We start from the raw sequence: 26,322 nt of genomic DNA, 5'->3' as shown, positions 1-26,322 counted from the left end.
TTCAAATTTGGCCTCAGACACTTGACACTTACCAGCTGTGTGACCCGGGCAAGTCACTTAACCCCAATTGCCTCACGGAAAAAAAAAAAAAAGTGCTGGAAGTTGATATACAAAACCTGAAGGTAGAAAGTGAAACCTTTAAAACTTCATCTTTTAAAAATAGAGCATTTTGGAATCCTCTTTATATGTCTATGTCAAACATTTGCTATCTGCCTTGTTGCTAGGGTGGCATCTTAAGAGGGGAAAACTTTTTTTAATTCTTAATTATCTTTTATTTCTGAAATGGACCCACGATTCTATTAGTATAAAGAATCCCAAGTGAGTCACCTCTCCCTCCCAACTTGTCACTGCTCTGCAACTTAGCTTTTTGGAGAGTTGCCTAGGGCTCCTAGAGGTTCAGTGGCTTGCTTGGGTTCACATGGCTGGGTGTTCATCAGGGGCAGGACTTGAATGTGCCCAGGTCTTTCTGCTTTAGAGGGCAGTGCTCAATCCACTGTACCATGTTATCTCCCCAGGGGAAAAAAAAAAAAGCTTTAAAAAATGTTTAAGAAATACCTGAAGTGTGAACAGAGCATTTCTTGACTAAACAGTAAGCAGGAATTACATGCCTCTCTGATGTAGTGTATATTTGTGCTTTGGGAATAAATCTGTGATTCACTCATAAGAGAAATGTGTGTGTGGCACTTTTCTCAGGCCATGCCTTTCCTTCTTCCACCTGGCAGCCCATAGTTGGCTACCCTTCCCTTGGTCAGTGCCTTCACTCCAGAGGCCCAAAGCTTCACTGAAAGGCTGCCATTCTCAAATCATCTGAACCCCAATACGTCAGGACTCCAGAACTTAGGGGATCCTGAGCGACTTGCTTCATTACTCTCCTACTTAGTAAAAGCTTATGAGTCATGAAGAAAACCTAAGCCAAAAAATTGTCTCCCATTTGGGTCAGCTGCCAGCTGAGAGGAAAAAAAACCCAATGTTTTGAAAGGAGGTACAAACATCTTTTCACCTGCTTCCTTCATTATAGTCCTTCTGTAGACAGTAAGCAGATATGATGCACAAAAAAGCAACGATGGACCATCATTGCTGTTGTTCAGTTGTGTCTGATTATTTATGACCCCTGGGGACCACACTGGTTGTGGTGGTTTGGTGTTTTTGTTGTTGTTTGTTTGTTTGTTTGTTTGTTTGTTTTTTGGCAAAGATACAGGAGTGGATTTTTTTTTCCTGCAGTGGATTAAAGCAAACAGGGTTAAGTGATTTGCCCAAGGTCACGCAGTGAGTGTCTGAGGCTGGATTTGAGCCTTCCTTACTCCAGTCCCAGTGCTCTATCCATTGCACCACCTAGCTGCTTCCTAATGACAGACCATTGGACTATATTAAAGAGAGCAAGAATTACACATAGAGAAATCATGGAGTGATGCTTGTCTGCTCCAATGCAGAGGAAATAGGGACAGAGTTGACTGTCCTTTTAGCAGTCTCAAAAGAGGTGGGCCATTCTAGCTGAGCCTACAACCCTTCTAGAGCTCAGAGTGTTGAGAGGCTGCTGCTGCTGAGCTTCATTCAGGCTTTTGCTGTTCTTCCTTCCAGCCCAGACAATGGGTGTACAAAGTTCCATGAGAATCTCTTTTCAAGGATGGGGAGGAAACAACATTGTCTGTCCAGCAAGACAATTTTAAAACAAAAACTATCATTCTCTCTCTCCCACATTTTTACCACCTAAATAGAGTTGCAATAAATATTTTTGCACATCCTTAGAAGCTTTGTTGATGTGGGGCTTTTTTTGTTCCTTAGGACCAGTCTTTTCTTCATATACCCACCTTCTTATTCCCCTCCTTTTCTCCTTTACTCCGTTTCCTTGTTGAGTGACCATGCTCACTGTGGTAACCAAAAATGTATGTTACATAAACTAAACTGCATCATGTTAACATAAATAATATTTTTTTGTGAAAAAAAATGTAGTGAAAAGAGTAGCATTGTTTTTTACATTTTTTTCGGATCTCTTCAATGTCTTAATAGAAGACAACCAGATTCCCATTTTTGCTTCTGTATCTAATCTTTTTCAATATGTTGTTTTGTTTATCGTATATTAAGAAAATCCAGGGGGGCACCGATAACGGAGTTGGAAAAGGGAGGGGTATTTTAATAACCTTTTCAAAAAGTTGTGAATATTATTCTGTGAAGCTATACCAAAACTTCACAAAGTGTTAATTTCTTAAAAATTATTTGCAGTGTGGAATTTCAAATCATAATGAGGAACTTTTCTTATTCTTTCACATTAATATCCACTAGTCTGTCTTGCACTTTAAATGAATCTTTTTTTACCTATGCATGATTGTACACAATCATACATTAGTCATTTGGAAATGATGCGTTCATCAAGTTATGTGGATCTTCCATATTTGATAATATTGCTACCAATCTCATCAGAAAAGTATTTAAGTATCAGTAAACTGTCAGGCTCATGACAGTATATACAAGTCTAACAAAATTTTAATTTTCTTTCTTTTTTAAAAAAATTAAATAATAAAAATTTTTATTTATGGCTTTGTGTTGCAAATTCTCTCCTTCCCTCCTTCCCCTACCCCCTCCCTGAGGCATTAAGCAATCAGATATAAGTTATACATGTGCAGTTATGTAGAACATTACCATATTAGTCACTTTGTATAAGAAAACTTGAATAAAAGAAAAAAGGAAAGTGAAAAATAGCATGCTTCAGTCTGTGTTCTATCAATATCAATTCTTTCTTTGGAAGTAGATAGTATGCTTCACTATTAGTCCTTTGGGATTGTCTTGGATCTAATTTTCTTTCAAAAGCTTGATTTGTATCATTGGCCTCAAAGAATCAGTTGCTTTACTTGAAGTGACAGGCTTATGTTATTTGTTTTTGAGAAAATGTCTGCCAGATACCCAAGCCTGAAAAACAGTTGTTTGTCAGTTATTCTTTCACATAAACATGGTGTTCCATGGAAAAAGCTCCTCATTCAGCTCGAAGCTCAGTTGCACAATGCTTCTCCTAAAGACAACCATTGTACTCTGTATGCAGCGAAGTGCTTTGTGCAAACTTTCCATCTTGTCACACAGAATATTAAAAAGATATGTACTCAAGGGTTGAGATTTAATAAAATTAGTAATTTTTATTGTTTCAGTAAGGACATTCTTTTTTTTATAGAAAATTTTATTATTTTCCAGTTACATATAGAGATAGTTTTCAACATTTGTTTTTATAAGATTTCTAGTTTCAGATTTTTTCTTCCTTCTTCCCTTCCTCTCCCCCTCCCCAAGACAGCAAGTAATCTGATATAGGTTATACATGTACAATCACATTAAACATATTTCTGCATTAGTCATGCTGTGAAAGAAGAATCAGAGCAAAAAGGAAAAACCTCAAAAAAGAAAAACAACAACAATAAAAAACAATAGAAATAGTATGGTTCTATCTGCATCTAGTTCTGCACAGTTCTTTTTTTTTTTTTCTGGATTTGGAGAGCATTTTCCATCACGAGTCCTTTGGAACTATCTTGGACCATTGTATTGCTGAGAAGAGTCAAGTCTATCACAGTTGATCAACACATAATGTTGTTGATACTGTGTACAATGTTTTCCTGGTTCTGTTCATCTTACTCATCATCAGTTCATGCAAGTCCTTCGAGGTTTCTCTGAAATCTGCCTGCTCATCATTTCTTATAGCACAATAGTATTACATCACATTCATACACAAACAACTTGTTCAGCTATTCCCCAATTGGTGGGGAACCCCTCAATTTCCAATTTCTTGCCACCACAAAAAGAGGAACTATAAATATTTTTGTACAGTGGGTCTTTTTCCCTTTTTTATGATCTCTTTGGGGAAAAGACCTAGTGGTGGTATTGCTGGGTCAAAGGGTATGTACAGCTTTATAGTCCTTTGGGCATAATTCCAAATTGCTCTCCAGAATGGTTGAATCAGTTTGCAGCTCCACCAACAATGCATTAGTGTTCCAATTTTTCCATAGCTTCTCCAACATTTAATATTTTCCTTTTTTGTCATATTAGCCAATCTGATAGGTGTCAGGTGGTACCTCAGAGTTGTTTTAATTTGCATTTCTCTAATCAGTAGTTATTTAGAGTATTTTTTCATATGGCAATAGATAGCTTTGATTTCTTCATCAGAAAACTGTCTGTTAATATCCTTTGACCATCTTTCAATTGGGGAATGACTTGGATTCTTATAAATTTAATTTTGTTCCCTATATATTTTAGAAATGAGGCCTTTATCAGAAGTACTGGTTATAAAAATTGTTTCCCAGCTTTCTGTCTCCCTTCTAATTTTGGGTGCATTGTTTCTGTTCATCAAGGACATTCTTCTTTTTTTTTTTTTCTTTTTTCTTTCTTTCTTTCTTTTTTTTTTTTTTGGTGAGGGAATTGGGTTTAAGTGACTTGCCCAGGGTCACACAGCTAGTAAGTGTCACATATCTGAGGCAGAATTTGAACTCAGGTCCTCCTGACTCCAGGGCCGGTGTTTTATCCACTGCGCCACTTAGCTGCCCCCCATCAAGGACATTCTTAAGCAAAACTGGCTTCATATATACTGTAAATGTGTGATGATGAAGCATACAATGATGGCTACTACAGTTTGATACCACTGCCTTGATTCTGGCTAATCATCAACAATTTTATCCACCATTCCTTTTGTACCATCAATACAAGTCTCAACACAGTTGTTCAAGGATAAACCATGAGATTCATTATATAGTACTTAGAATATTTCAGCATCACTTGTGTTTGTTGCCAAATGTTCATATAAATGTTTTTCTTCAATAATTAGTTTGTGCTGGTACCTGATAAATATAAGGAAATGTTTGTAGATGTGTCCATTTGTAAGATAAAAGTACAATACAGCTTTATTAATTCAGTTTTTATTTATAGATAATTTTTTAACTCACAAGTCATATAGCCTCAGTAGAACTCAGTTATACACGTATGAGAGAATTTGAGTGAAAAAGGCAAATAATGTCTTAGTGGTATTATGAAAATAGTTTTTAGCTTTTGGACCCTGGGGGTGGAATCCCTGAATTATACTCTGAGAACCACCATGCTAAGCGATTCATCAGTTCGCATAAATTCTATTTATTCCTTCCATGCGCATGATTCTTAGATCTGTTTATCTAATCCTGCCATCTTTTCTAACCTCTTCTTTTTCTCCTAAGCCTATCTTCTACAGGAAGCCTTTCCTAACTCTTCTAGTCCCTTCCTTCTGTTATTTATTTCATAATTATCCTGTACATTGTTTGTAAATATGTGTTTGTTATCTCCTTCATTAGATTGTTGAGGACAGAGACTGTGTTTTGCATCTTTTTGTATCCCCCAACTCTTAGCATAGTACTTGGAATAGAGTAGGTGCTTAAGAAATGTTCATTGACTCAATAATCTCCAGTATCCCACCACCTCCAGCTGCTTGTCGCACATCTAAAACTGGATGTTCCATGGGTATCTTAAAATCAACACGCCTAAAATCGAACTCATTGTCTTTTCCCCCAAACTCACCACTCTTTTTCACTTCCTTATTACTGTCAAGAACAGTGCCATCTTGTCAGTTACCTGGGCTCCCAACCTAGGTGTTATCCTTAACTCCTTACTCTTTTTTCATACCCTATATCCTATCAGTTGCTAAGTTTTGTCATCAGCACAGGACTTTGCAGTGTCTCTTCTATACTTCCCCTTCTCTCCATTTACACAGCCACCCAGGCCCTCAGCACCTTATTTATGCCTGGTTGTTATGCCTTATTCAGGTGGGTCTCCTTGTCTCAAATCTCTACACACTCACTAGCCAAATGACCTTCCTAAAGTACAGGTATGACTATATTGTGTCCCTCGCAAACCCCTCCCCCCATTCAGTAAACTCCATCATTACCTCCAGGATCAAATTGTAAAATCCTGTTTGTCTTTTAAAGTCCTTTACAACCTGGTCCCCTACTACCTTTCACTTTTTTTACACCTTACTTCACTTTAAATACTCTGATCCAATTACATTGGCTTCCTTGCTGTTTCTTGCAGAAGAAACTCCATCTCAGGGGGGCAGCTAGGTGGTGTAGTGGATAAAGCACCAGCCCTGGAGTCAGGAGGACCTGAGTTCAAATCCAACCTCAGACACTTGACACTAACTAGCTGTGTGACCCTGGGCAAATCACTTAACCCTCATTGACCTGCCCCCACCCCCCCCCCCCAAAAAAAAAAAAAACCCAAAAGCAAAAGAAACTCCATCTCCTGGCTGTAAGCATTTTTACTCGTTGTCCCCCATAGGAATTCTTTTCTTCCTCATCGCTTTCTCCTGGCTTCCTTGGTTTCCTTCATGTCTCAGTTAAAGTTCCACCTTCTGCAAGAAACCTTTCCCAGTCTTCTTTAATGCTAGCATGTTCCCTCTGTGGTTATCTCCAATTTATCCTGTATATAAGTTCCTTGAGAACAAGACTATTTTTTGTTTGTTTGTTTTTGTGGGGTAGTGAGGGTTAAGTGACTTGTCCAGGGTCACACAGCTAGTTAGTATCAAGTGTCTGAGGCTGAATTTGAATTCAGGTTCTTCTGAATCCAGGGCTGGTGCTTTATTCACTATGCCACCTAGCTGCCCACCGAACAAGACTATTACTAGTATTTAGCACAGTAACTGACACATAATCAGTAAACATTTATTGAGTTCCTACTACCTGCTAGGCAATTTGTACCTAATAAATAATTGTTGAGGGCAGCTAGATGGTGCAGTGATAAAGCACCAGCCTTCGATGCAGGAGCACATGAATTCAAATCCAGCCTCAGACACTTGACACTTACTAGCTGTATGACCTTGGACAAGTCATTTAACTCTCATTGGCCCACCAAAAAGAAAGAAAGAAAGAAAGAAAGGAAAAAAGAATAGAAAATAAATAATTGTTGACTTGACTTAGTAATCCTTGTAGTTCTCTAAGAGAGCTGCTGATCTACATTGGTAGAAGGAGTTTTTTCATCCAAAGGTCTCCTAATGAAAATTTTCAGGTCCAGACAAAATGTATTTTGTGTGCATTTGTGTGTGTGTATGGAGAGAGAGAGATGGAGACAGACAGACAGACACAGACATACAGACAAACAATAATTCCTAGGTTAGGCCTATATTAGTACTTTTTGATGGCATTGAAAGTAATTATATATCTTAATGGGAATTCAGACCTCTATTAAGTGATTTATTTTTTGATAATAGACATTCTATCATTCAGGTATGCCATCTACTACTACCATCCCCAAATTCTTTATTACTGAGGTGGTTATTTTAATGATAATAACAATAGCTTTTATTTAAATCAGTTTTTTAGGGCTTGCAAAAAGCTTTCCTTACAACAAGCCTGTGAAGTAAATAGTCTAATGTTGTTACCTTTTATTATTTTGTAGATAAGGAAACTGAGGCTGAGGTTCAGTGGTCTCTGTAGCCAACAGTATTGTTGCCCAGGTTCAGACCCAGGGCTCCTGACTTGTAGTGTTCTTTCCACTACTTCATACTACCTCTAATCAACTTGATTTCTCCTTTTCAGAGGAGACATTTCACACCATGTATTCTCTTTCTCATTTTTATGAGAGTATCATAGTTATCCGTTTTCTCTATTTGTTTATTAATTCTTTAGAAGACTTAGAAGGATGCTACCTTTCTCACAATTTCTCTCCCCCTTCTAGCTTTGTTTTTAAATAAATCTTTGACTCATGTCAGAATAATATTTATATGCTTTTGGCTTGAGAAACTACTACAAAAATTGGCCAAACTGGCAACAGTAACCCAAGTGAAACACAGAAGATTTAAGAGGCAGGGTCAGTCTGCAGAGACTAAATTTATGCTTTTATTCAAGATTTGAGGAAGGAAGAAAAATGCACCCTCTTAAATAACTTCTATACAGCAGTATATACACTGCAGTGGTAATGTACTTGATTAAAATATTAATTTACCAGAACCTTGCTCATTCACTCTAATGACTAGGAGGTACATTATGAATTATCAAATTTTATCAATTTGCATGAATGCAAACAATGCTGTTTACAAAATAAAAATCATAGTATTTAAGTAATATAGTTTACACTGGAAACAAAAATTAAAATGCTAATAATATAATTAAACTATTTAAATCCTTTGAGCTGTTCAGATACTAGATTGATAGCTTTTACTATTCTTATTTCTTTGATTATAAAATAGATTCATTACCTCTTGTTTATTTCTCTTCCCTTACTCTAATCTACCTCCCTAGGTCTTACTGTAAATATTGCTCATGAATGAATTTTCACAAGTAGCTTTTTATTCTTGTCAAGTTTATTACCCATCTCTTTCTGATGGAAGATCTTGTAGATTCCTTAAAGCTGTCTTAATGTGCCTGATAATATATGTAGATACAGTTTTCAATGGGATTACCCTTCGATTCTTGCTTTTAACTACTTGTCTTTAGTGTTCCATTTGTCTATGAAAACTATAAGACATTTACCACTACAGAAAACAATGCTGTCTTTTTTAATATAGCAGGAACACATGTGTGTGATCAAACTAAGCTATTGTAAAGAACTAAGTAAAACTCCCTGGCACCTCAAAGAAAAAAGGCAAATAGCAGCTCAGAAATGGAAAATCCAGCAATTACTAAAACATCATTTAATAGTTATAACCATTGTTACTCATTCTTATGAAGGAATATGTTGATTGTTAGCTTGAGCCTTCATTACAGCTCATTAGTGCTAGAATTTGGCAGCCAAGCTTCTCTACTTCTCAACCATAAAAAGAAAAGAAATTTAAATTTATACTCTTATTTTAAAATGTTTTGTTGATCTTCTTTGCATTGTTAAACATATGTAATATATACATAAAAATCTAGCAAGTTTACAGTTCCATATACAATACTCTTTCTTGTTCTTTGTGTATTGATATGTTTGTGTTTGTTGACTATTGTTAACATTTCCAATATTTAAATATTTTACCATGCAGCAAATGTGTTATAAATATGGCCTCTTATGGTTTATAAAAATAGCACCTTTCTATAAATTGACATGTACTTCATGCACTATCAGTAATACCTTCCTCCTGGTAACTTTAGTATACCACCCACCCAGACACGTTCCCTCTCTGTGTAACATTGGTTTTGTGGTATTGGCAAGAGCTGGAAATAGAAAGCATGCTGTACTTTTTGGATATAGCAGTAAAACATAAACACAAATGATTGATCTGTGTTGGCCAGCCATTCAGCAAGTATGGGAGTGGCATTCATGAACTAGCTAAAATTTTGAGATGGGGAGATATATTCCAGGTTAATTAGCACTTCTAAAGTTTTCAATGTGATGGCTTTGCATTCAAATACATCACTTCACCAGGTTGACCTATATTATGCACTTAGGTGTAGACAACAGATCACTGGACTTGGAATAATGGAGACCTAGGTTTCATTTCTGGCTCATATCATTAGTAGCTCTTTAATTCTAGGCAGTGACATAACTCTTCTCATTACTTTCCTCATATGTAAAATGGAGGTGATAATATATCTAAGCTTTCAGGATTATTCTATGCTCACATGAGATAATGTTTGTAAAGTGCTTTGCAAACCCAGAATGAAATAAATGCATTACTGTTGTTATTAGCCTATATATAATGTTTCATTTGCTAGTTAAGTAGTAGCATACATATGTTTTGCAACAATGGCAGTTTTATACTTGGTGAAATTTATTGAAGGTTTAGGATTGCAATTGGCAAGAGGAAAAACAAAGTAATTATAATTATAGGTATCTTGAGAAACACTAAATATAATTTTTAAACTTAATTAAAAATTATTCCTATATTAAAATGTAAGTGTAGACTCATTCAGTAATCTTAATATATAACATAATTCGTATATACATTAAAATGTTTTACTATTCATTGTTGGTTGAATAATTTTTTCCATTAACTTTTTATTTTGTTTTCAATTAAAAAGTGTTTATTTTCTCTCTCTACCACATACTTCCCAAATTGAAAAACAAAATTCTTGTAACAAATTGCATGGTGAAGCATATCCCAAAACGCTTGTCTCACTCTGCATCACAGTTCCATCACCATTTTATCAGCAGGTATGGGTAACATGATCTATCATTAGTCTTCTGGAATCTTGGCTGATTATTGCATTCATGAGAGTTCTTAAATTTTTCAATTTTTTTTGTCTTTATGATGTTGCTATTGTTATGTAAACTATTCTTCTGGTTCTGCTTACTTGACTGCATATAAGTTCATGCAGGTTTTCATAGGTTTCTCTGAAACCATCTCTTTCATATTTTTTGTGGCATAATATTGCATTACATTTATGTATCTTTATTTGCTCAGTCATTATACAAATGATGAATGCCACATTAGTTTCCTTTTTAACCCTATAAAAAGAGCTATTACAAATATTTTACAAATATGTGCTTTTTTTTTGTTTGGGGTATAGGAGTACTAGTGGTTTTGATGGGTCAAAGGGTATGCAAGCTTAGTAATTTTGGTGCATAGTTCTAGATACTTTCCAGAATGGCAGGACCAATTCATGGCTTCACCAGGTGGCCTGCAATCTCTTCAGTATTTATCATTTTGGGGTGATCATCTTTGCTAAGCTGATGGAAGTGAGATGGGACTTCAGAGTTGGTTTAATTTGCATTTCTCTAATTCTTAAGGGAATCATTTCTTGGTAGGATTGTTGATAGCTTGGGTTTCTGCCTTTGAAAGCTGCCTTTTCATATTCTACATACAGACATATATTTCACAGTCATTTTCTAATAAATGACAAAAGAATAGGAAATATATATATACATAGGTATATTTTAATTAGTTTATCATATATTTGATATATGTGTGATGTATAATATACACCATATTTTTTATATATGCTATATATCAATATGTATCCCACATATATTAGAAATAAGACCTTATTAGAAAATCATAATGCAAGGCATTTTCCACTTACCCATTTCCCTTCTAGTTTTAATGTCATTGATTTTATTTGTGCAAAAGCATTATAACTTTATGTAATAAAAATTGCTCGTTTTATCTTTTATCCTTTCTGTACCTTGTTTGGTCATGAAGTCTTTCCCATCCTGATCTGAAAGGTAATTTCTTCTATGCTTCTCTAATTTGTTTTCTAATGAAACCTTTTATATCTAAGTCCTGTATTTGGTATTTATCTTGGTAAATGGTGTAGAGTATTGATCTAAACCTAATTTGTGCCAGACTGCTTTCTTGTTTTCCTTGTAGGGTTTTGTTTGTTTGCTTTTGTGTTAGTGAGTACTTATTCGAATAGGTATGGTCTTTGAACTTTTCAAATACTTGGCTACTTGAGTTTGTTTGCTTGTATGTTGTGTATGTAATCTGTTGTACTGATTGACCTATCTTATTTATTTATTTATTTACTTTCTTACTTATTTATTTTTCTGAATAGAATTTTATTTTCCAAAATATATGTAAAAACAAAATTTTAACATCAATTTTTACAAAACTTTGTGTTCCAACTTCTCTTCCCCCCTCCATTCCTGCCCCCCACCCACAAGAATTCCATCAATTCAAAATAAGTTATACATGAGTAGTCATGTAAAAATTCCCATTATAGCTAGTTGTGAGAGAAAACAGTCAAAAAACCGAAAACTTCAGATTAAAGAATTGTCAAAGAGGAAATGAAAAAAAAATTTTAAATGTGTTTCCATCTGTTTTCAGATATTATCAGTTCTTTCTCTGAAGATGGGCTGCAATCTTCATAAGTCCCTTGGGGTTACATTGGATCATTGCCTTGCTGAAAACAACCACATGCTTCCCAGCAGATCATCCCCCACTATTGCTGTTATTTTGTATACAGTACATTTCACTCTGCTTTAGCTCATTTAGGTCTCTCCAGGTTTTCCCAATAGCATCCTGTTCATCAGAACCTTAAGCTTGACAGAGAATCTTCTTCACAAAAGCCCAGCAAAGTAGGTACTATACATTTTGCCATTATAATCAATCATCATAACTATTTCCCTCCATCCCACTCCCTTCCCATGACATTTACTCTCTCTTCTTTTTACCTATTCCTCCTCAGAGGTGCCTTACTTCTGACTATCCTCTCCCTCACTCTGCACTCCTTTTTTCACCCTTCCTTCCTTGTCTTCTTCCCCTCCTATTTTCCTGCAGGGTTAAATAGATTGTTCCTCCCAATTGGGTATGAAAGCTATTCCCTCCATGAGCCCACTCCAATGAGATCAGGGTCCCTGAGCTAATTCTGTGTTCTAAATTTTTCTTCCTCCCTCCCTCCTCAACCCTCCCTATGAGATTAAGCAATTCAATATGTCATACTGGTGCAGTAATGTAGAACATCTTCATCTTCCTTGAAAGTGTTTTGCTTTTTACTGCTCTCTCCCCCAATCTGCCCTTTCCTCCTTCCCTCTCCCTGCCCTTTTCTCCCTCCCCCCCCCCCAGGGCAAAAGTATATTACTATACCTACTTGAGTATGTATGTTAGTCCTTCTTTGAGCCAATTCTGATGATATTAAGGTTCACTTACTCCCCAACTCCTTCCCCCTCTTCTACTCTCCTCCATAAGCTTTCTTCTTGTTTCTTTCATGTGAAATACCTCTCCCCAGACCATCTCTCCCCTTCTCCCTCCCTCAGTTTATTCCTCCTACACCTCAACCCTATTTTAATGATGTCATCATGGATTAGCTAGGTGGCACAGCGGATAAAGTACCAGCCCTGGACCCAGGAGGCCCCCCAAGCCCAAATCCAGCCCCAGACATAAGACACCCCTCCCTGTCTGCCCTACAAAGAACAAAACATAAATGCTTTACAGATATCATCCCTTCATATTCAGTTCGGCCCTGTCTTCTGTGAATTTCTTGTGAAGAATTTTTGTTTTGTTTTGTTTTTTGGTAAGGCCACCGGTGCCAAGCAACTTACCCAGGGTCACACAGCCAACAGTTGTCAAGTGTCCGAGGTCACACCTGAACCCAGGTTCTCCTGAGTCCAGGGTTGGCGCTCCATCCACTGCACTACCCAACTGCCCCTGAATTTCTTACTGAGATAGTTCTTATGATTTCAAAGTATTATCTTCCCATGTAAGAATGTAAACAGTTTGATCATTTAATATCCCCCTTGAAGTCTTTTTCCTGTTTACCTTTTTATGCTTCTCCGGGATCTTGTATTTGAAAGTCAAATTTTCTATTCAGTTCAGGTCTTTTCATCACAAATGCTTGAAAGTCCTCTTTCTCATTGAAATCCCATTTTTGCCTCTGAAAAATTATACTCAGTTTTGCTGGGTATGTGATTTTTGGTTGAAGTCCCAGTTCCTTTGCCCTCTGGAATATCATATTCCATGCCCTTCGGTCCTTTAATGTAGAAGCTGCTAGATCTTGCTTTATCCTTATTGGAGCTCCACAGTATTTGAATTCCTTTTTTCTAGTTGCTTGCAGTATTTTTTCCTTGACCTGGGAGTTCTGGAATTTGGCTATAATATTCCTGGAGGTTTTCCTTTTGGGATCTCTTTCAGGAGGTGATCAGTGGATTCTTTCAATTTCTATTTTAGCTTCTGCTTCTAGAATATCAGGGCAATTTTCCCTCACAATCTCTTGGAGGATGGTGTCTAAGCTTTTGTTTTGGTCATGGTTTTCAGGTAGTCCAATGATTTTCAAATTAACTCTCCTAGAGATTTATTTTCTAGGTCAGCTGTTTTTCCAAGGAGATATTTCACACTGCCCTCTATTTTTTCATTCAATTGGATTTGCTTTACTGTGTCCTGGTTTCTCATAAAGTTACTAGCTTCCATTTGTTCAATCCTAATTCTTAGGCAGTTATTTTCATCAGACAGTTTTTTAATCTCCTTTTCCATTTGGCTTTTCAAACTGTTGACTTTTTTCTCATGACTCTCCTTCATTGCTCTCCTTTCCCTTTCTATTCTTTCCTCCTTTTCTCTACATCTTCTTTCTATTTCTCCTACTTTCTCTTCAGAGTCCCTTTTGAGAGCTTCCATGGCCTGAGACCAGTTCATATTTTTCTTGGAAGCTTTGGATGTTGGAGCTTTGACCCTGTTATTATCTTCTTCTGAGGTTGTATTGTGGTCTACCTTACCCCCAAAGAAGTTTTCGATGGTCTTCTGCTTTCTCTGCCTGCTCATCCTGGGCTTACTATTTCTTATCTTTTAACTCCTTCTTTAAGTGTGGCTCTGCTTCCAGGACACACTGTTCAAGCTACAGTGTGGCCCGGGCAATGGTTGGGCTTCTTCTCAGCCTGCCTGGCCTCGCTTTCATTTGATTTCAAACTCTCCACTGGGGAGGGGGGCGGGGGCTGCTTCTCGGCTCCACTCCTGTTCTCAGCTTCAGAGGGTCCCAGGTGTTTTGGGTTGAGGGGGGGCAGGCTTTAATCTCACCTGGCCTGTTCTCAGGTCCTGAGATAACCTCAGGCCTATTTACTAAGAAACCAACCAGCAAAACTTTCTGTGGTGTGGTTCTCAGCTTCCGATGAGATTGTTCCCCTGCTCCCCCCGCCCACCTGGGTCTCCCGAAGCTCGGGATTTCTTCCTGGTTGCCCACTGGGGTGGGACAGTCGAATCTTTCTTTCCCCCCAGTCCACTGGTACCCCTGCACCCCCCCCCCCCCCCCCCCCCCCGCCAGACGTTTAGTCTGACCCCGCGCTCGGATCCAGAGGACTCCGGTGCTGCCCCCAATTCAAAAGCACTGGGGCAAATTCCTCTGGCGGGTGTCTGGTGTGTCAGCCCAATTGCAGGGTTAGGCTTTATTCGTGGCCCAGCACAGCCCCCTGAAATCTATCTATAGCTGGAGAAAACTCTCAGCCCGTATTTTTGTGTGTTTTTCTGCCCCAAGGGTTCTTTTATTGCTATTTTGGGGGTTATTGTATCAGGAGCCCTGTGAACTGTGAGATTTAAAATTGGATACCAGAGCATTAAACTCCCCTTTAACCTTTCCCTTATTTATCTCCCAGACCAGTAAATGGAAGAAGCCTCTGAGCTTTAGTTAGAGCTTTTATTGTTTGGAAATTACAAGGCGATGTTGATTGGAGGGATAGGAAAGTAGAAATACAAATAAGTAGTCTTAGATCTAAGCTTAGTCTATATTCCATATAGAACTCACCAAAAACCCAAGGCCACCTCTGAGCCTCGTCAAGCACGTGCTGTTACGGAGAATCGGGCCCAGTCGAACCTGAGTCAGCCTCTGTGTGTGCAGCGCAACCAGCAGACGAGGAGAGCGGGAAAGAAAAGGACTCACTTCGGTTTTCTCCTTGCCTTTTAAGCTGGCACCTGGAAGTGGAGTCCCTAGCAGACCAAGGTGGAGTGCCTTAGCAAATGAACGGCTCACTGTCTCCTCCCCGAAAGGGTGGTCCTTCAGTTTTCGCTAACTGACAGTTAAAAACTTTCACTTTTTACCACAGAGCTTAATGTCTTTCCTCTGCCATCTTGGCTCCGCCCTCGACCTATCTTTTAAACAGTACTCAATTATTTTGAAGATTATTGATTTGTAGTATAATTTGAAATCTGATATGTGTAGGCCTCCTTCCTTTCCACTTTTTTCATTATATCCCTTGAAATTCTTGACATTTTGTTCCTGCAAATTAATTTCATTATCATTTTTTCTATTTCAATTAAGTAATCCGTTGATAGTTGATTGGTATGGCACTAAGTAAATTACTTAGATAGTATTCATATTTTTATTACATAGGCATTTCCTATCCATGAGAAATTAATATTCCCTTAAGAATTTGTACTTGTCTTTATTTCAGTAGCTATTTTGTAGTTGTATTCATAGAATTCCTCTGTGCGTGTGTGTGTGTGTATGTCTTGGTTTATATACTTCTAAGAATGTATTTTATACATTCTATAGTTATCTCTCTCTTACTAATGGATTTTGTTAGTAATTGTCAGGAATGCTGATAATTTGTGTGTATTTGTTTTATATACTACAATTTTGCTGAATTTAATAATTGTTTCAATTAAATTTTTTTTAGTTGACTTGCTAGGGTTCTTTAAATGAACCATTATATGATCTCCAATAACAGTAATCTTGTTTCTACTTTGCCTGTGTTCATTTCTTCAGTTTTTTTTCTTGCCTTATTATAGCCATCATCTTTAGTACTATATTAAACCGTTATGATGATAATAGACATCCTTGCCTTTACACCTGTTCTTATTTTATTCCCTTTACATATAATGCAGCTTTTGGTTTTAGATCGAGACTACCTACCATAATAAGGAAAAGTCTATTTCTTTGTTCTTAGTGTTGTTAATAGAAATGTGTGATGTATTTTGTCAGAAACTTTCTTTCTTGTATTTATTGATATAATCATGATTTTTTGTTATCAGTATAGTATGTTATGCTTATGGTTGGTTTTCTTAGTTTTGAACCAGATCTGTATTTGTGGTATAAAGCCAACCTGGTTATAGTGCATTAATCTTTTTGATATATTTCTGTGGCTTCTAATAATATTTTATTCAAAATGTTTACATTAATATTCAGATCATTAGTCTATAGTCTTTAGTCTCTCCTTGGTTTAGATATAAATACTACATTTATGCCAAAGAAAGAATTTGGTAGAATCCCTTCTGTTCTTATTTTTGCAAACAATTTATATTATATTGGAATTAATTGTTCTTGGAATATTTGATATAATTTCCTTGTGAATATGTCTTGTCCTATTCCCCTACCCTGTCTCCCCTTTTCTCCTCTTACCCTTGGTGCTTCATTTATAGGTTTTTGTTTCTTTTTTTTGAGATTGGGTTATTTAAAATAATAACTTTTTTTCTGGTTGGAACACAAGTAACTGAACTATTAAGAGTAACTTTTCCAATTGAACCACATTTTAAAAAGTTAAAACCTTTACATACCATATATATATATGTATATATATATATATAATATTACATGTGATATATCCATACACACATAATTGGTTTCAAGGTAAAGGATTGTTACAAGCAACACCTTAAATATGAAGGACTAATTTTTATTTTCCAGAAAGCATCTAAGTAATACCACTTAACAGTGTAGCTAGCTCTCTGAACTTTCAAAGCACTTTGTAGTCATTTATCTGTCTGCGGTAGGTCAGTATTAACTAACAGCCTTTGTTAATAGAGGAGAATTCTTTTCATTCTACTCTGCTGTGCTTTGGGAGCGCCAAAAATGGATTCAGGGCACTCTGCTATATTTGGTCTGCTGACTGTCCAGTCAAGGCTTTTAAAGACCTTCCTGCATCTTTTTTTCCTCCCATTCTTTGATTTTTTTTTTCACCCATATTCCCTAAATGCTTATTATGGATGAATAAAAGGAAATAGAGTAAAAGCAAAATTGTCTAGATTTTAGTTAGCAGCAATAAAACTTCACCTTCGGAATTGATAATAGATTGTTTTATTTACATAGATATACAGAAATTACATGAAAATCATTATGGAAATAAGTACATGCAGCTTTGTGTACTATTTTATCCATTTGGTTAAAATCTGTGGTGTTCAGGACCAATATTATTTTGTAGACCAGCCCACTGAAGCTTGTAGATTTTGTATTTTTATAATAAGATGGAAAGTTCTATAACAAAACAACTGGGACCTCATATGGTTTGCTTGAATGATCTAGTTTGCCAAATGTATGAAGTGTTAAAATATTCACTAAATTTTTTTGTTCTTTGCTTGCTTTTGGGCTTGCATACTACTGTGTAAAAAAAAAAAAACCCTTTCAAAAGTACTAATGTGGATATCTTCCAGAGCTCCTACAGAAAGTCATTGTCCAAGAATTCATTCTCATTCAAGGTTAATTAGTGTACCATTAAAATAATGTGTTACAAAAATTAATTACATACTGGGTCAAAACGTGTGTTAAAAAGCTTGGTGCAAATGTCTGAGAGCATATCATCATACTTCAAACAATGTTATATATGTACCACTCTTCTGGAAAAAATATCCAAAATGAAAATCACTAGTGAGGTCCAGTCATAGGTGTTTCCCCTAAAGTAAATTTTTGGCACTGCATATGGGAAATTTAACATATAACTCCTATTAACAGTAAAATGAGTTGCTTGTCTGCTTCCTTATAGTAATTCCTGAAGATTTATGAGCTAGTATTTCTTTTCTTAACCTTTTTACATTTTATAATTGACAACAAATTTTATAATTAACAACAGGGAACCTAAGCAGATATTTATTAAGAAGCTAGGAATATGCTGTATATTTTTGTTTTGTTTTTGTAAAAAATACAGATTATGTTGTGGTTTCTTAACTAAAATAGTAGATCTGATAAGTGTCTTAATACACTATATGGTATAACATATTAGATCTATTGTAATTCATGTTAATAGTTTAATTTAGCAGCCATAAAATATACACTTGAAAATTGGAACTGAAAGTGATAGAGACCATATAGCACCTTCCAAGTTGGAATTTTACCGGATTCCTTTCACTTAAAGAGATGTAAAACATTATCAATTTATAAAACACATTCTAGTTCATTGGAAATGTTTTAGAACTACTCATTAAAGGATGTAATTGTTCCTTTGGAAGATTTTAGAGTTAGTACTCAGAATAACTGAATAATTAGCTGTAACAGAAGCTATAGGAGTATCAGTAAAAGAAAATATTCTTTGGTACCCAGTCACAACAGCAAAAAGTTCCTTTGGGGTTTTTTGTATACATTTTATCTCGACCAATTAATTTAATTTAATTCTATATAAAGAATGATTAAATACTTTTTTATTATGAGAGAAGTTTTTTAAAAAAAATAGAAATATGCACAAGGTTTATTCACATCTGACAATTTAAAAATTTCCTTTCCATTTTGGATTTTGTGGTGTTTCATTAAAAAGTATAGGGGCAGCTAGGTGGCACAGTGGATAAAGCACAGACCCTGGATTCAGGAGGACCTAAGTTCAAATCCGGCCTCAGACACTTGACACTTATTAGCTGTGTGACCCTGGGCAAATCACTTAACCCTCATTGCCCCTCAAAAAAATTTTTAAAAAGATTAAAAACAAAAAAAAATTTTTTTTAAAGTATATAAGTATATAGAGATAAGTAAGAAGTCAGTCAAGCATTAAGTGAAAGCAGAAGAAAATTGAGTCCTAAGTTGTATCACTTTTATATTGGATCCTTTAATTTGTTAATGTAATAAATCTATAAGGAAAAGAAGAGTTTGAATAAAAAAACAAAGGTGAGTTCTTAAGAGGTCTTCTTTTCTAATGCCATCCTTGGAACATCCTGCAGTTCCTTAACCTCTTCTAAAATCACCTAATTTAGAGTTTAAAATTTAATGTGAAAAAACACTATATCCTTTAAACATGGCAGCAGCATCATATTAGCCTTTCTTTTTTTCCCCCCCAGGGCAGTAAGGGTAAGTGACTTGCCCAAGGTCACACAGCTACTGTCAAGTGTCTGAGGCCAGATTTGAACTCAGGTCCTCCAGAATCCAGGGCTGTTGTTTTATCTGCTGCGCCACCTAGGTGCCCCCTGGCCTTTCTTTTTCTTTCTTTCCAACTTTCTTTCCTTCTCTTTCTTTCCTTCTTTCCTTCCTTCCTTCCTTCCTTCTTTTTTTTTGGTGAGGCAATTGGGGTTAAGTGACTTGCCCAGGGTCATACAGCTATTAAGTGTCAAGTGTCTGAGGCTGGATTTGAACTCAGGTCTTCCTGAATCAAGGGCCGGTGCTCTATCCACTGCGCCACCTAGCTGCCCCTCTCTGGCCTTTCTTAAAACAATGCTGAACTACATCAGTCATTCTATTAGATAGGTCCTAGGTTATTAATATTCTAAGATTTTTCACATCAACTAAACTTAGATTCCATTTCACAATGCAATAGTATTTTTCTTTTTTTTCCTTTTATTTATTTATTTATTTGTTTGTTTGTTTGTTTGTTTGTGGGGCAATGAGGGTTAAGTGACTTGCCCAGGGTCACACAGCTAGTAAGTCTCAAGTGTCTGAGGCTGGATTTAAACTCAGGGCCTCCTGAATCTAGGGCTGGTGCTTTATCCACTGTGCCACCTACCTACCCCCAAAGCAATAGTATTGACATCATTATTAGAGCAGTTACATTAGTAATAGTGTTTGTGGTAGACAGTGTGGTTGGTTTTTCACATATCCTAGTTCTTTCTGATTGGTTAAACATTTATAGTCTATTCATGTTTATAAATAGCCTATACTGTCACTTGTCCCCTTTAAAACACTTGTAAATTGTAAATGTAACTGTTTTCAAAGAATTTTGGAGTGTGAAATTGGAATGTCAAGGTGGTAGAATATTTTTTTATGTAAATAAATGAGTTCACTTATGTAGTTAAATTTTTATCTCAGTTGAATTTTATGATAACCTAATTTCTTCATGTACCTTTTAGGGGTTTTTTTTGTTTTGTTTTGTGAGGCAGTCGTGGTGAAGTGACTTGCCCAACGTCACACATCTAGTAAGTAAGTGTCAAGTGTCTGAGGCTGGATTTGAACTCAGTTCCTACTGACTCCAGGGCTGGTGCTCTATCCACTGCGCCACCTAGCTGCTCCACCTTTTAGGTTTTTTAAAAAAGTTATTTGTGGGGCAGCTAGATGGCGCAGTAGATAGAGCACCGGCCCTGGAATCAGGAGGACCTGAGTTCAAATGCGGCCTCAGACACTTAATACTTACTAGCTGTGTGACCCTGGGTAAGTCACTTAACCCCAATTGCCTCACTTAAAAAAAAAAAAGGTTATTTGTGTCTTTTAAAAAAATATCTCCATAATTTCCTCCAGTACTCTTTCCTTTTTCCCTCCCAGAAAGCTATCCCATATAATAGATAGTATTTTTAAGGAAAAAAAGAGGGGAAAAATCAGCATAATTGAACAGTACATCAAAAAAGCCTGAATGTGTATTCAATGTGCAACACTTCTGTAATTCTCACTTTGGCAAAGGGTTGGGATGGGGGTCGCTCCTCATATCTCTTGCTTTGAACCATGCTTATTCTTTATGACTTTACAGTTTTCTGTTTTTATTATTTTTTCATGGCTTTTCTTTCCATTTAAATTGTTGTGGTAGTAATAATAATAGCTTGTATTTATAGCACTTTAAGGTTTTTAGAGCAGTTTAAATTTTAAAAAACCTTATTTGATCTCACAACAACCCTGGGAGATGAGTGCTATTATTAGACATTTTAGACATGAAGAAACTGAGATAGAAAGAGGTTATGTGACTTGCCTAGAGCCACACAGCTAGAAAGTGAGTCAGGATTTTATTTCTGCACTTCTCAACTCCCAAGTTCAAAACTATCTACAGTTTCAACTAATTGCACATAGGTGACTTTTCCTAGAATTTTACACATTTTGTGAATAATAAAAGCTAGTGTTTGTTTATATCTTCTAGATTTATGAAGTACTTTTCCAAATATCATCTCATTTTATCCTCATAACAACCCTGGGTAGTATTGTTTTTATTTTACAGATGAAGAAACTGATACTAATGGGGGTTAAGTTTGTTGCCTAGGGTCATATAGCTAGTCATGGTCCGAGGTGGAATTTGAATTCAGGTCTTCCCTGCTCTAGGTCCAGTGCTTTATCCATTTTGGTACTTGGCTGTATCTAGATAGTCATTGTGTCAGTGTATATATTGTTTTCTTGGCTCTGCCTCCTCTACCTTGTATTTAGTTCATATAGTTCTCTCCTTGCTTTTCTGTTTTCACAACTTTCTTAATTTATTGTAATCTAGTAATATTTTGTTACATTCATGCACCATAATTTTTTATTTATAGACATCTGCTCTGTCCAATTCTTTTTTTTTTTTTTTTTTAGTGAGGCAGTTGGGGTTAAGTGACTTGCCCAGGGTCACACAGCTAGTAAGTGTTAAGTGTCTGAGGCTGGATTTGAACTCAGATACTCCTGACTCCAGGGCCGGTGCTCTATCTACTGTACCACCTAGCTGCCCCGTGTCCAATTCTTTGATATCACAAAAAGTACTGCTACAGTGGCTTGGGGTGTAAACCTAATAATAGAATCTCTGGATCAAAGTGTATTGACATTCTATCTAGCTATTCTATTTACTTTATTTCAATTTGTTTTTTGTACTGATTCACACACAGATCCACCAAGAATGCATTAGTGTGCTTCTCTTCCTGCAACCCTTCCAACATTGACTATTCCTATTCTTTGGTCATTCTTGTCTACTTACTTGCAGAGTATGAGGTAAAACCTCAAGGGTGTTTTTATTTGTATTTCTCTTCTTATTAGTGATTTAGAGCATTCTTTCATGTGGTCGTGGATCTCTTATTCTTATTTTGAGAACTATTTGTTCCTGTCCTTTAGGCAGTTAGCTATTGAGGAATGGCTTTTGGTCTTCTATATAGCTATTAATTTTTTCTATATCATGGATATTAAACCCTTATGAAAGCAATTTGATTCAAAGATTTTTTTCCCTGTCATTCAACTATTTCAACTATATTAACTTTCTTTGTTCAGAAGTGCTTTTGTGTGTGTGTGTGTGTGTGTGTGTGTGTGTGTGTGTGTGTGTGTGTGTGGGCAACTGGGGTTAAATGACTTGCCCAGGGTCACACAGCTAGTAAGTGTTATGTGTCTGAGGCTGGATTTGAACTCAGGTACTCCTGAATCCAGGGCCGGTGCTTTATACACTGCGCCACCTAGCTGCCCCCAGAAGCTTTTAAGTGTCATAAAGTTATCTATTTCATTTTCTGTAATTATCTCTATCTCTTGTTTGATTAAGAATATATCTCCCACATATAGCTGTGAAAGCTTTTCTTCTCATTTTAGAAAAATAGTATGATCATTAAAATCAGAGATAATTATCCATTTAGAATGTATTATGGAATGTGGCTTAAAACATTGGTCTAAACCTAATTTCTGCTAGGCAGTTTTCCAGTGTTCCCCACATTTTGCCCCCAAACATGGAGTTCTTTCCTAAGCAATTTGTAAACTCTCCCATATCTAGTCTGTTCCATTGATGTTCCCTTTCTAGTTTTTAAAATAATAAGAGACGTTTTTGATGACTTCTGCTTTATTTTGTAGTTTGAGGTTTAGAAGTGCCTTTGTCCTTACCACTTAGCATCATTTCACTTGATATTCTAGTTTTGAAAATTTTTCTGTATGAATTCTCATACTATTTTTAACAAGTTCCCTTAAAGTGTCCCTTTGATAATTTTACTGGTAGAGCATTAAAATTATAAATTAACTTTGGTTACATTGTCATTTTTATTATATTGGTATGGCTCAGCCAGGAGTGCTAAATATTGCTCCAGCTATTTAAGTTATTTTTATTTCTTTAAGGATTACTTTGCTTTGATAGAGTGATCCCCAAATTGTTTATGTACTTTGTAGTTATTTAGAATGCTGTTTCCCTTTCCTTTTGGATTTTGGCATCATTATAGAAACAGTGATGACTTTGTAGTGATGTTGTAGCCTTAGTATCTTTGCAAATTATGAAATATTTTCTTTTTTTAATAATAATAAACATTTTTATTTAAAGTTTTGAGTTCCAAATTCTATCCCTCATTTCCCTCCCTCCCCCACCCCGTCTCTGAGGCAGTAAGCAATCAAATATAGGTTATACATGTGCAATTATGTAAAACATTACCATATTAGTAATTTTGTACAGGAAAACTAATACAAGGAAAAAAATGAAAGAAGTAAAGTGAAAAATAGCATGCTTCATGTGTTCAATCAATATCAATTCTTTCTTTGGAGGTAGATAATATGCTCTATCATTATTCCTTTGGGATTGTCTTGGATAATTGTATTGCTGAGAATAGTTAAGTCACTCACAGTTCTTCATCAAACAGTATTACTGTCACTGTTCACAATATTCCTATGGTTCTGCTCACTTCACTATACATCAGTTCATGTAAGTCTTTCTGAAACCATCCTGCTTGTCATTTCTTATAGCACAATAATAATCCATTACAATCATATATCCCAGCTTGTTTAGCCATTCCCCAATTGCTGGGCATTACTTTGATTTCCAATCACAGAAAGAGCTGCTGTAAATATTTTTGTACAAATAGGTAGTAGCTTGCATCTCAATTTTTAAAGGAAGGGGGTAGCTGTTACATTAGATAAAGGGGAAAGAGATGGAACAGTGACCAGGAACATCCTGTAGAAAATGGAAGGTAGACTGAGCTGAGTCATGGAAGAGTCTAAGGAAACTGGGAGGTGAGAAGGGATATTCCAAGCATAGGGGTTGCCAATGCAAATGCATTATCAGCAGATGGAGTCTCATGTCTGAGAAATAGCAAGGAGCCCAGTGGAGCCGGATAATAGAATTTATGGAGGGGGTAAAATGTAAGACTAGAAAGATATTAAGGGGCCAGGTTGTGAACACCTTTAAATGCCCAAAAGGATTTTGTATTTGATCCTGAATACACTAGGGAGCCATTGGAATTTATTGAGTAGAGGGGTACATGGTGAGGTGTATATTGAAGAAAAATCACCTTGGCAGCTGAGTAGAGTATGTATTGGAGTGGGGAGAGACTTGAAGCACAGAGACTAACCAGAAGGCCATTGAAGTAGTCCAGGCAGGAGATGATGGAGGCCTGAACCAAGGCAATGCTTGTGTTGGTGGAGAGAAGAGAATTTACATGAGAAATACTTCAAGGGTAGAAACACCAAGTTTTGGCCATAGATCAGGTATGTGAGGTGAGTTCAAGTGAAAAGTTGAGGATGGGCCCAGGATGATGGTGGTATCCTTGACAGTAATAGGAAGATATGGAATGAAGAAATGGTTTGGGACAAAAGATAATGAGGTCTGTTTTGGACAAGTTGAGTGTGGGATGTCTATAGGAATCCAGTTTGAGATTTCCAAGAGGCTGTTGGTGATGCATGACTAGTTCAGGAGAGAGATTAATCTGGGACGCATTTGCATAGAGATGATAGTTGAATCCAGGATCTGATTACCAAGAAAGGGGGTCCAAGAAGAAATCTTAGAGGATAACAACAGTTAGTGGGCAAAAACCTGGTGAAAATCAAACAAAAGAACCCAGAGGTGGTCAGTCAGGTAGGATGAGAACCAGGAGGGAGCAGTATAAGAAAAACCTATAAAGGAGAGATTATCCTAGAGGAAAGGGTAATCTACAGGGTCAGAGATTATAGAGGGGTCAAGAAGGGTAAAGACTGAGCAAAGACCATTAGATTTACCCCCTTTCTTCTCATATTATTGAGCTCTAGTGGTGCTCTGTTACCTCCAGGAGGATCAGATATCAGCTTCATGCCCTGGGCCCTTCTCAAAGAGCCATCAGCAAGCAATTATTAAGCCCTACTACGCACTGAGTTAGAACAGTTCTTAAACTATTCTAAGTGCTGGGGATACAAAGAAAGGCAAAGACACAGACTCTGACCTCAAGAAGGTCACTCTTCTACTCCTCCATGCACTCTATGATCCAGCTACACTGGCCTGCTTGCTGTTTCTTCAACATGGCATCATCTCTACCTTTTGTACTGGCTGTTTCCCCACCCCCACCCCCCAGCTTCCATACCTGTAATACTCTGACCTTTTGCCTCAGTCTCTTCATTTCCCTTCCTCCTTCAAGATTCAGCTTTAATCCCATCTTGTGCAGGAGGCCATTCCTGGTCCTTCCAATTCCTAATTCCATCCCCTTTCAGACTACTTCCCATTTACTCTGTGTGGTGTGTGTGTGTGTGTGTGTGTGTGTGTGTGTGTGTGTGTGTGTGTGTGTGTGTAGTATTTATATATTGTCTTACATGTTACAGTATGAGCTTCTTGAGGGCAGGGTCTGTTTTGCCTTTCTTTTTATCCAGCACTTGGCACAAGTGCCTAAGCACTTAATAAATGCTTGTTTACTGAATACTTTGCTGTTTATTCATTACTATTGAATGAATTACAAAACATTTAATTTACCAGAATACGAAGAAAATCTGATTTTTTTTCTATTATTTGTTCCAGTATAGAATACACTGAATTTTGGCTAACCCATGTTAAACTGGTTCTTTTTAAATTGTTTTAATGATTGTGCTCAAATATTTTTTTTTTTCTGAATTTTTAGGGCAGGGCTCTACTCCATTGGGCATGTGACCGAGGACATAAGGATCTAGTAACAGTCCTGCTGCAATATACAGCTGACATTAATTGTCAGGTAAGGAAGGGTGAAATGGGAAGAATATTTGGGGAAATTTTGTATGTTTCTGTTTTGTGTTCTCAGTTGTTTTGGGGATAACCTTTTTTTTACTTTGTACTATTTAGTTTCTCTGAAAGAGTTAATTTATTAGTTAGTATTATCATGTCCAGAGAGTCATACTGGGTTAGATTTTTACTTTTGATTTATCTTGACTAATGCCCACTATAATTCCATACTTGTTCTTTCTCTTCACTTGGAAAGTTGCCTATAAAAGGGAAAGCTACGATTGAAAACATTTTAACAAAATGCTTTTT

At 36.5% G+C, this 26,322-nt stretch overlaps 1 protein-coding gene across 1 annotated transcript in view; it reads left to right on the top strand.

The window, feature by feature from the left end:
• Positions 1 to 26,322, top strand: part of ACBD6 (acyl-CoA binding domain containing 6) — a 202,345-nt gene that overhangs the window by 75,973 nt on the left and 100,050 nt on the right. The window contains 1 exon segment of the mRNA XM_044001699.1: positions 25,937 to 26,026. Coding sequence (XP_043857634.1) covers positions 25,937 to 26,026 — 90 coding nt within the window.

This window comes from Dromiciops gliroides, chromosome 4, assembly GCF_019393635.1.
Source record: "Dromiciops gliroides isolate mDroGli1 chromosome 4, mDroGli1.pri, whole genome shotgun sequence".
NCBI lineage: Eukaryota > Metazoa > Chordata > Mammalia > Microbiotheria > Microbiotheriidae > Dromiciops > Dromiciops gliroides.
This window is presented reverse-complemented; position numbering and strand designations above follow the sequence as displayed.